Raw genomic sequence first — 12357 nt, 5'->3', positions numbered from 1 at the left:
TAAAACCAACAAACACATCTCCCTCCAAAAACGGGACCTGTGCGGGAAATAGGGGGTTTTTGGGTGGGGACAAACTAAATATAAACACATACACACACCACGATCTCAAACCACCCAAAACGACGACATAAACACCCCAAATTCCAGCTGTGGGATACTGAGTTGATTGTTGCCTGCCGTATGGACCAACAACCAGGAGTGATGGACTGAAATCCCATGTCCTTCTATAACAAGACCCTTTTGGTTAGCAGCTGTTAAGCACAGCAGTACGTCAACAATATTCTATGTGTCATTTTATTGCCCTTCATGGCGAGCCATCCTGGCAAGAGATTCTACTTCTTGTCTTTGGGCTGGCCAAACCCTACATTGGCCTCAAGGTCACCAGATCTCTCCCCAGTTGAGAATGTTTGGAGTGTCATTGGCAAGTCCCTCCAAACAGCTCAGGATCTTGGATCCAAGGCACCAATTGGACAAAATTTGGCACGATATCCCTCAGGATGATGTCCAACAACCTATGAATCGATGGCAAGTCAAATAACTGCTTACATAAGGGCCAGAGGCGATCCAACACTTCATTGACTTGCTCAGTTTGTGAAGCCCTTTCTCTTGAATAAGGCATCCAGTATATCTGAAATTGTAATCATCAGTTTGTCTGACCATGCAATCACATCTACCAATTTCCATCCCATTTGGATAATTCCTTCATGGTCCATGTTTTGCTACGTTCTAAAGTAGCTCAGCATGGGACTGCTTGTATATAAACATTACTCAGTTGAAAGCCCTTCCAGGACTGACCAGCATAATGTCTGTACACTCGAAATGATGGATGCAAACTCACTAATTTTTATGTATATATAACTGTACTTGACTATAGCAGGGCACAGACTGATTGTGGTGTTATCTACTCTTTCTATTCAAAGAAGCAAGTAGGAATGTTATCACAAAACATTAAAATACAAATTTATTACAGTTTCAATATTAACATACAAGATGGGGATGACAGTTGATTTGCATCTATATCTATCCTCTCTAAGCTATCACCGAACAAGGTGGTTCAGTGGCTAGCACAGTGGACTCACATTTGGGAGGATAACTGTTCAATCCTGTGTCCGGCCACCCTGATTTAGGTTTTCCACGATTTCCCTAAATCACTCCAGGCAAATGTCGGGATGGTTCCTTTAAAAGAGCATGACCGAATTCCTTCCCCATCCTTCCCTAATCCGATGAGACTGGTGACCTCGCTGTCTGGTCTCCTCCCCCAAACGACCCTCTAAGCTATCCTGTGGCGGGTAGCAGCGGGTACTTTGTGAACCACTGTCTGTTCCTCCCTACCCTGTCCCGGTCACAAATGGCATGGAAGAAGAAGAATTGCCAGTAAGCATCCATTTGGGCTCAAATTTCTCTAATTTCCACTTTGTGGCCATTTTGAAAGATGTAAATAGGAGTAAGCAATACATTTGTTGACTCTTCTAGCAATATACACTCTCGCAACTTTAACAGTAAGCCACACTGTGAAGCAGGAACCTCTCTTGCAACGTCTGCTGCTGAATTTGGCTGATAATCTCTGTTACACTTTTGTGCTTTCTAAGTGAACCTGTAACAATACACGCTGCTCTTCTTTGGATCTTCAGTATTTCCCCTATCAATCCTATCTAGCACGGATCCAATATTGATGAGCATTATTCAAGTATTGGTTAAATGTCTATACACTAGGGAGTGAAGTTGTTTTGTTTAATATGGACTTAACAATCTTCAGGTAGCCTAAATGATGATAAGTTCTATCTTATGTATTAGAGTATTGGAGTTTTGGCTGTGCACTTTTATCTCCAGGATTTAGCAAAGCCTGCCCAGAATTTTTCTGGTAACTCAGATTTTCTAATAGAAATATTTCATTAACTAACATACTATCCCTGTAAAAACATAAATTTTTGGAAGAAGAAAAGTCAGGCCTATGATATAGTTACACTGGATTTTCAAAAGCACGAGTTTCAAGAGAGAAACGTTGTCGAATACTAGTGATAACAATAATTTTGACTAGAGGTAACCTGTGAAATACCCAGGACATAAAACTTTCAAATAAGGGTCGTCAGTCATAAAATATTAATGGTGTTAAATTTTCGCTCTTAAACTTTGCATATTTCTTTAAATAAAATGTTTGTGATGAACTACTTACACTATTGTTATCTGCTGCATCTAAATTAAATAATGATGATAATAATAATAATAATAATGCCTTGAAAAATACAGCTCAGATAAAAATTTGAGATTTTGTGTGTACATGGTACAAGTATCAAGTAAAGGAAAGTGAGCAGAAAAAAATAACATTTCTGTCGAGTAGAGCATTGCACCTTTCACCAGGGAAAGTGGCTGATATGTGCCTCCCAATTGAGTTTGGAATCATTATGTATTCCTAAGAGTTAAGAGATTTATTTTCGACATCTGTAGGCAACGCTAAAAGAAACTGTTGTGTTTTCTCTGGATTACAGACCAGTGCAGTACTATGCTTCCTCTCCCCAGAAGAGGCCAGTGTCACTTGCTGAATGTCAGGCTGTTATCACTACATGCTGTTCACAGGGAATGGTGGGTGCCTCTTTGAGGGCAGCGTGTATCAGGATGGGGAGGAGTGGAGGGCCGATGCTTGCTCGTCTTGCTCCTGCTCGCGGGGTCGTGTCGAATGTATGCTGATCTCCGGATGCTCCAAAGGTCAGACAGCAATCCTTTGCCATCTCCGTGCATGTCAGCACTGGCCGTTCGACAGATTGCTTTGCGGTGGGGAAATGCTGGTCTCTTACCTCTGGCTGAATATTGCATCATACCATTCCTTATTATTTATAACTAAAATATTACTGGGGTGGAACTAAGCCAAAGTTTAGGAAAAAAAGTGTATCCCTTTCCCCAAGTGATTGCAAATGCACTAAGAGTGGGTGATATTAATAGTGGATTTATTGAATTTAATTGAATTTTATCACTGAAGAGGCTTCGGAGTTCATTTGAGGCATTACAAGCGTCCATACAGTTATGAAAGCACACAGACAACAAATTATTGTCATGGCATTACATGTCTCAAACTGTTACTGATACAAATGGGTACATTAAAATAAAGTATGCGCAGTGTTACTATTCACTGGTGTATCACATCCTAATTCTGCAAATACAATAATAAGGGTGTTATAATCACACCATACTTTCAGCCACAATTAAAAGTTGACCTGCTTCATAAGGACTCTGTTCTAATAGAAATTCTTTGATTTTTCCTTTTGAGTTGTTGACGTGATAGCTCCCTGATAGTCGCAGGTGTGACACTGAAGAGTTTACCTGATTTGTTCGCAAAGCACTTCTGTGTTTATTAGTTACAGTGGAATTATACCAGGTCATGCTCTTTTCCATTTTAGTATTTAAGACACATGTCATGCTGCTGGTACTTGCAATAGTTTTCCTTTATAAACGTTATATATTACAATGGCAAAATCTTTAGATTTCTGAAGCTGTCTACGATGAGCTGTGGGTACGAAGTTGCGTATTATCCTCACTGCCTTCTTTCACAATTTAAACTCATTGGTTGCATTCTTTCAGCGCCCCCTTACATGTAATGTTCATATTAAACAAATTTTGACTTTATCAATGTATAAATGGATAGATTCCTGTGTAATTTAAATACATGCTTCTTATGGAGACTTAGAAATGATAGTGAACTAGTATAAAAGCAGGACCAGGGGATTCGCAAAATAGCAATTTTGTCCAGATACACACATACACGGTGTTCTAGGAGGAATGGCCAATATTCAGGGATATGACAGAAATCATTGTTCAAAGCAAGAAACTCTGTTAAACACAGACTGTGAAACGCATACCTTAAAAGCTAGGAGCACTTCTTCATTTTCAATACTGTGAAGCAAATCTCTTCTACTGCACGCTCTTTGCTTCCCATATTATGGGAGGAGATATTACAAACCAAAGTAAGGAAAAAAAGTATTGTAAACATGGGCTCTTAAGTCGATACCTTAAGAGCTACTAGCACTTTTTTCAGTAGATGTGTTTCACAGTAACGAAGATCAAGAGCTCGTAGCTTTTAAGGTGTGCATTTTAGAACCCATGTTTACTACATTTTTTTTCTTCAAATGATCATTCCTGTCGTATCGATACTGATTATTCTGTCTGGGAAACTCTGTATAAATGAATCTGGAAATAATTCCCACAATTATTCATGTCAGGATATTAGCACCTGTCACAATTTGTTGTTAGTATAATTTACGGCAGCAGGTAGGTGGGCTGGTCCTGCTTGTTAATGTACAAATTGTCTCATTCCACATCTCTGATTGCTTTCCTTCATGATGGGACTTACCAAACACAGACTGTAAATGAGCAAATGACTGAGTGAATAGTGTGTTACTTGTGTAGAATGAGCATGGGAGATGGCAGACATTTGAAATGAATCACAAAGGTAGTGGAACTGCCCCTTTGTGGTCAGTTCATGGTAAACATGTGGACAGGACAATTGGAAGAAAGAAGTTAGCTGCTTAGTTTCACAGTCTGGTCTGTTACTCAGTTTTAACTTGTCGTGAACATTCACTGATTGGTGAGTTGTAGAACGGTAACCATAAACACCTCCCCAAATCAGATATATCCATTGTCCACAGATTTTACAACCTGTTCAGTTCATATTAAAGGGACTGGATTTTGTATGCTTGTGTCCGCAGTTCCATTTAATTTCTTGAAAGAAGTCTTTTTCCTGTGTTAGACTGTCATTTTCTTCGGCAGTTAGCTAATTTGACTCCCGTGTAAACAAGCAGCTCCACACAAACATTTCATTATGTGCTTGTCAAGATTTACACAGCAGTGAGGAAAGATCAACATCTAATTGCATCACATATCTCTGTTAAATATCACAACATTGTATAATTACAGATGTGAGGTTCTACATCTGGTGGGATAGAGGAGGGTGTGGGGGGTAAGGATGGAGGGGAATGGAGGAAACAAACCTGTATGCCTATTCTTAATATTTGTGACTATATGGTTCTGCACCTGAGCACATCATAGATGTTTGTGGTATTCAATTTTAAGCCATTGTCTGTGTCATATGAATTTTTATTTCAATAAAAATGTTGGCCCACTTTAATCAACTTGTATGCAGGTATTGTCCCTTAACCCTCAAACGTGTAGCTTGGTTTTTGTTTGGATGGGTATATGTGAGATACAATTAAAGGAAGACTTTTAAATCTCATGCAAAAAAGTTTTGTACGCTCCTCTCAAAATGGCTGCACATATACTGATGATCCAAAACAATATGGCCACCTGCTTAATAGCTTGTTTAGCCATCTTTGGAATGAAATACATCACCGAGTCTACATAATATAGATCCGACAGTCTGTTAGTAGGTTTGTGGAGGTATGTAGCATTAGATGTCTAAGCACAGGTCATGTAATTCCTGTAAATAACAACCTGCTGATGTGCATACACAGTGATGGCAACCAATAGCAACCCAAAGGGGTTCCATAGGATTTACATCAGATGAATGTGCTCTCTGAGAGATCAATGTGAGTTCGTTAAAATGCTCCTAAAACCACTGTAGCAGTATGTTGCAGCATGACAAGTACTAAGTTGTATATCCTTTCTTTTTTTATCTTTAGGACTTTCATCAGAATAAAGTACAAACTGAGTTGTGCCTTTGTTATGAAGTGCGCAGAGTGCCTGTTAACATCATAAAATATACAGTCTTCATGCTATTATTGCATCTGAACAATTGGAACACAATATTACAACTCAGTTGATTGTTGGTGGTTTGCTCTGGGTTTCAATGTGCATGCAGCTCTTTATTTTGAGTCATATAGTGGGAATGCATGTCAATTTTAAGGACATATAAACTAAAATAGCTTCATTCCTTGTGTGTATGCAGACTGAAGTGATGAATGAAAATTTGTACCAAGGCTGGGATTCGAACATGGGTCTCCTGCTCACTCAGCAAATGCATTAACAACTACGCCACCCTGGCACAGTGGCACTACCCTACCACACATCCCTCCTCAATCCAAATTTCAGTTCACACCTCAGCCCACTTAGTATGACCCCTAAACTTGATAAAATGGCCCTAAACTCCAACTGTATTGGAACACCACCTCAGCATTGAATGAAACAGTTGATTGTTGGTACAAATTTTCATTCATTGCTTCAGTCTGCATATGTACATCATGGATTTTGGAGACTTGGTAAGGTCCCTGTAACCATATAATTTCATGTGATTGAGCTCCTAAGCCTGGGTTTCAACTAGGGTCCCTTGTTCTGTCCGATCCTGGGAAGGGAAATTCCCCAATGCAACCCCCTCAGATTTAATGGTAAGATGGTACAGTGGACAGCCTGTTGAAAACTGAACACAGATCAAGCATGAAAATGGGAAAAAGTTGAACTGAAGTGTGAAAAAAGAAGCAAATCCAAAACAGCAAATGGTCCAAGTTTAAGATGTGCATCATCAAGAGGATTTGAATAGTCATGACATTGTGGTTACGTGGACACGATGTTGGACTCCAAAGCGGGAGATCCATGCTCAAACCCCTCTTGTGCCCTTTATCTTTTTTTCACAAAATTATGAATCTACACCCAGTCATTGACGCGTCTGTTTGCTATATTCAAATTTGTGTCTGTGTCATAATGTAACATCTGTTTGCCACAGCGAGGTGTAGGGAAGGGATTTCAAGACGTTTGCACCCACTGCTTGTTCTACACAAGTATCACACATTGTGACTCTTGCATTCTGTATTGGAAATTCTGACTTTTGAATTCCCTCATTGTAACATAGTTCACACCCATATATTTGTTGTTTTCATTTCTGTGAGAGGTCTGTACGACATCTTGCTGCCTCTTACAGTTCATCACATTTATTTGCAATGACAGTATATTCTTACCACATGGTTCATTTTCTAGACTACTGGCCATTAAAATTGGTACACCAAGAAGAAATGCAGATGATAAACGGGTATTCATTGGACAAATATGTTATACTAGAACTGACATGTGATTACATTTTCATGCAGTTTGGGTGCATAGATCCTGAGAAATCAGTACCCAGAACAACCACCTCTGGCCGTAATAACGGCCTTGATACACCTGGGAATTGAGTCAAACAGAGCTTGGATGGCGTGTACAGGTACAGCTGCACACGCAGCTTCAACACGATACCACAGTTTATGAAGGGTAGTGACTGGCGCATTGTGACGAGCCAGTTGCTCGGCCACCATTGACCAGAAGGTTTCAATTGGTGAGAGATCTGGAGAATGTGCTGGCCAGGGCAGCAGTCGAACATTTTCTATATCAAGAATGGTCCGTACAGGTCCTGCAGCAGTGGTCGTGCATTATCCTGCTGAAATGTAGGGTTTCGCAGGGATCGAATGAAAGGTAGAGCCATGTGTTGTAACAAATCTGAAATGTAACGTCCGCTGTTCAAAGTGCCGTCAATGCGAACAAGAGGTGACCGAGACACGTAACCAATGGCACCCTTTACCATCACGCCGGGTGATACGCCAGTATGGCGATGACGAGTACACGCTTCCAATGTGCGTTCACCACGATGTCGCCAAACACGGATGCGACCATCATGATGCTGTAAACAGAACCTGGATTGATCTGAAAAAATGACGTTTTGCCATTCGTGCACCCAGGTTCGTCATTTAGTCCACCATCGCAGGTGCTCCTGTCTGTGATGCAGCGTCAAGGGTAACCCCAGCCACGGTCTCCGAGCTGATAGTCCACGCTGCTGCAAACGTTTTTGAACTGTTCGTGCAGATGGTTGTTGTCTTGAAAACATCCCCATATGTTGACTCAGGGATTGAGATGTGGCTGCACGATCTGTTACAGCCATGCTGATAAGATGCCTGTCATTTCGACTGCTAGTGATACGAGGCTGTTGGGATCCAGCACGGCATTCCTTATTACCCTCGTGAACCCACCAATTCCATATTCTGCTAACAGTCATTGTATCTCAACCAACGCGAGCAGCAATGTCGTGATGTGATAAACCGCAATCGCGATAGGCTACAATCCAACCTTGCCAAAGTTGGAAATGTGATGATACGCATTTCTTCTCCTTATACGAGGCATCACAACAACGTTTCACCAGGCAATGCCAGTCAACTGCTGTTTGTGTATGAGAAATCGGTTGGAAACTTTCCTCATGTCAGCACGTTGTAGGAGTCGCCACTGACACCAACCTTGTGTGAATGTTCTGAAAAGCTAATCATTTGCTTATAACAGCATCTTCTTCCTGTCGGTTAAATATCGCATCTGTAGCATGCCATCTTCATGATGTAGCAATTTTAAAGGCCAGTAGTGTATAATCAATGTATATCACAGTTGCCAAGACTACAGAAGGAGAACAGATACATCAATGACCAGACGGAAAGTTCATAATTTTGTGAAAAAAAAAAAGGCATGCATGAGGGAGATTTGAACAGAAATCTGCCGCTTTGCACTCCAACACCATGACCGTACAACCACGACACTGTGATTGTTGCAATTCATGCGATGTTGCACATCTCGAGCTTGGACTGTTCACTGTTTCCATTTTGCTTCGTTTTTCAGAATTCAAACCTCCTTCTTCCTGTTTTTGTGCTTGATCTGTGTTCAGATCTTTATGGGTTATCTAACGGGCCATTTTATCACTAAATCTGAGGGGGGAGGGGGTGATGAGGTGCTTCCCGTGTGAGGTACTACTCTGTTATAGTTGGACAGCCTCTACAATACTGTTCAAGCTTAGGGGGAATACCAAGTGGGCTGAGGGGTGAATGTGAATTTAGATTGAGGAGGAAGGTTTTGCTAGGGTAGTCCCTGCAGTTGTGCAAAGCCATCGTGCCAGAGTGGTGTAGTGGTTAGCTCATCTGCTTAGTGAGCAATAGACCCAAGTTTGAATCCTACCTCAGTACTAATTTTAATTCGTTGCTTCAGTATTCATACATACATCATAAATGTTTGAGAGTTGGAAAGGTCTCTGGAACTGTGTAGTTTCATTTGTTTATTCCATGTGGTCAAGAGCTGTACTACACAGCTGACAGTGGATAGTCAGCTGAAATCAGCCACCACAGATCAAACTATTTTTCTTGTAAGAAACCAGTGTAGCAGAAATCCAGCTATCAGACTGCTCTGTACATTAGTTGATAACATTATGTTTTAACCAGTACTCTATTATTATGTATAATGCTACAAAGAGTAGCAGTGAAAGTATGGTGGCACTGGACATTTCACATTTTCCTTCAAGGTGACCGGAAAGACCTGACAACAAATTACATGCGATGTTCATTAAGTATTGTAATTCCTGTCATGTCACTTCCAATATAGAGTGAACGAAAGTGTAAAATAAATGGTGTTCATTACATGTCCTCCTGCTGACATGATAATTTTGGAAGAAAGCCTCCTGTGGGTAGCAGAAATCATTGCGACATGCAAAATATAAACTGCTTTTTATCAGCCATAAACATTATCAATTTTTTTTATTTTGAGGATCATCTGGAAGTAATTTCAGTATAGTCATACGAGGTGCGGCTAGAAAAAAAACCGGACTGATGCTGGAAAAAACATTTATTTACAATTATTTACAATTTCATGTTATCTCCTTCAATGTACTCTCCTCCTCGGTCTCTACACCGCTCCATACGAATTTTCCACTGTTCATAGCAATGCTGCAGATCATTTTTGGTAAGTCCATACATTACTTCCGTCACTTTTTCTTTTACTGCTTCAACAGTCTCAAATCTAGTTCCTTTCAAAGCTGACTTGACTTTAGGGAAAAGAAAAAAGTCACAGGGGGCCAAATCAGGTGAGTAGGGTGGATGCTCTAAGATGGGAATGTTGTGTTTTGCCAAAAATGTCTTCGCTGACAACGCACTGTGAGCTGGGGCATTGTCTTGGTGAAGGATCCATGACTTTTTTCTCCACAAATCGTTCCGTTTTCTCCGTACTCGCTCACGTAGGGTAGCCAGGATGCTAATGTAGTAATGCTGATTCACTGTTTGTCCCTCTGGTACCCAATCAATGTGCACAATCCCTTTGATGTGAAAAAAAACAATCATCATTGCCTTGAATTTCGATTTTGACATTCGTGCTTTTTTTTGTCGTGGAGAACCAGGAGTTTTCCAATGCGTTGATTTTGTAAGAAGGTGGGATCACTTTCAATGTTTTCCAGGATGTCAGAACAAATCATTCTTCGGCGTTCCTTCTGTTCAATTGTGAGACACTTTGGAACCATTTTTGAACACACTTTGTTCATGTTGAAACTTTCATGAAGAATCTGCCTAACACTTTCCTTGTCAACTCCTGTTAACTCAGACGCTGCTCTGATTGTTAAACGGTGATCTTGTCGAACAAGTTTACCGATTTTTTCAATGTTTGCATCAGTTTTTGCTGAGAATGGTCTGCCAGTGCGAGTGTCATCACTGGTGTCTTCGCGGCCATCTTTAAATCGTTTAAACCACTCAAACATTTGTGTTCGCGATAAACAATCATCGCCGTACACTTGTTGTAACATTACAAACGTTTCACTTGCAGATTTTCCTAGTTTGAAACAAAATTTGATGTTAACACGCTGTTCTTTCTGTACACTCAACATTTTCCGACGCACAGACAAAACGTCAACTACTTAAAACAGACGCCACGGGCAGACTGAGTGCAGGAGGCAGATGAAACTCGAGCAGTAGACGGAGCGAGAGTCACGTGACAGGCCACGCAACTTTGAGCCTTATTGCATTCGTTTTATTGTTTCACCAGTACTAGTCCGGTTTTTTTCTAGCCACACCTCGTATTTTATAATATTGACAGATAACACTGACAGAAATAAAATTGGAATCCCGAGAAGGTATTGAGTTACATAAACAAAAGTTGCTAGGCATGTTTCTGCACCTATATCTACATCATACTCCGCAAGCCACCTCATGGTGTGTAGTGGAGGGTACTTTCGGTACCACTGTCTGATGCCCCCAACACTGTTCCACTCGCGAATAGTGTGTGGGAAGAATGATTGTTGGTAAGCCTCTATATTTGCACTAATTTCTCGAATTTTCTCCTCGTGGTCAATATGCGAGATGTTTGTGGGGGGAAGTAATATGTTTTCTGATTGCTCCTGAGCCAGCCACTGTGGCAGAGCAGTTCTAGGTGCTTCAGTCTGGAACTGCACTGCTGCTGCGTCCGCAGGTTCGAATCTTGCCTCGGGCCTGGATGTGTGTGTTGTCCTTAGGTTAGTTGGGTTTAAGTAGTTCTAAGTGTAGGGGACTGATGACCTCAGACATCAAGTCCCATAGTGCTTAGAGACATTTGAACCATTTTGACTGCTCCTGAAAAGTGCCATCCCAAAATTTCAATAGTTAGTATCTCCATGATGCACAACACCTCTCTTGTAACATCTGCCAGTGGAGTTTGAAAGATGATATCTATTCAGTTTTTGCCCCAGTCATGTGAGAGTGACACTAGTAATGCCACTATGAGGATGCAAATCAGGTTTGATTTAAATAATCGCTGTAACAGTTGTGAGCAATAGATACCTTTGAGATTTGACTTGGTGAGTTAAGAATGTCTTTAAGGAGCTAAAGGTGCTGTTATCAACATCTTACTGAGTTTGAACAAGGCTGTGTAATAAGATTACGTGAAATTGGATGTTCCTTCTACAGTGTTGAAGAAAAACATGACAGGAATGTAGCGACTATACACGGTTATTGCCAGTGGTGGCCAAGAGAATGGCAAGTCACAAGAAGACTTGCCTTCGGATGGCCTGGTGGCACTACCAAGAGGGAATACCGTCATGTTCGGCATATGGCTGTGGCACATTGTACTGCATATGCAGCAGCAATTTGAGCAGAAGTTGATGCCACAGTGACACTATGAACTGTTACAGACTGGTTACTTCAAAGGCAGCTCTGAGCCAGACGCCTGTAGCATGCCTCCCACTGATCCCAAACCACTGCTGTTAGCGACTTCAATGGTGTCAACTGAGAGGTCATTGGAGAGCAGGGTGGAGGTCTGTTGTGTTTTCTGATGAAAGCTGGTTCTGCCACAGTGCCAGTGATAGCTGTGTGTTGTTTAGGAACAGGTCAGTTGAGGGACAGCAACCAAACTGTCTGCATGGTAGACACTCTGGACAAACACCGAACTATGATCTAGGGAGCGATTTTGTATGACAGCAGAAGCGCTCTCGTGGGTATACCAAGCACCCTGACTGCACATTTATATGTCAATCTGGTGACTCGATCTGTTGTGTTGCCATTCATAAACAGTGTTCAAGGGGTTGTTTTCCAACTGGACATTGCTTGCCCACATACCTCTGTTGTAACCCGATACGCTCTGCAGTGTGTCGAGATGTTACCTTGGCCTGCTCGATCGTCAGAT

At 41.2% G+C, this 12357-nt stretch overlaps 1 protein-coding gene across 1 annotated transcript in view; it reads left to right on the top strand.

The window, feature by feature from the left end:
* Positions 1-12357, top strand: part of LOC124552403 (collagen alpha-1(I) chain-like) — a 255146-nt gene that overhangs the window by 86810 nt on the left and 155979 nt on the right. The window contains exon 4 of the mRNA XM_047126667.1: positions 2575-2703. Within this exon, the coding sequence (XP_046982623.1) occupies positions 2575-2703 (129 nt within the window). The remainder of the gene's footprint in view (positions 1-2574; positions 2704-12357) is intronic.

This window comes from Schistocerca americana, chromosome 10 (assembly GCF_021461395.2).
Source record: "Schistocerca americana isolate TAMUIC-IGC-003095 chromosome 10, iqSchAmer2.1, whole genome shotgun sequence".
In the NCBI taxonomy this organism is placed as follows: Eukaryota; Metazoa; Arthropoda; class Insecta; order Orthoptera; family Acrididae; genus Schistocerca; species Schistocerca americana.
This window is presented reverse-complemented; position numbering and strand designations above follow the sequence as displayed.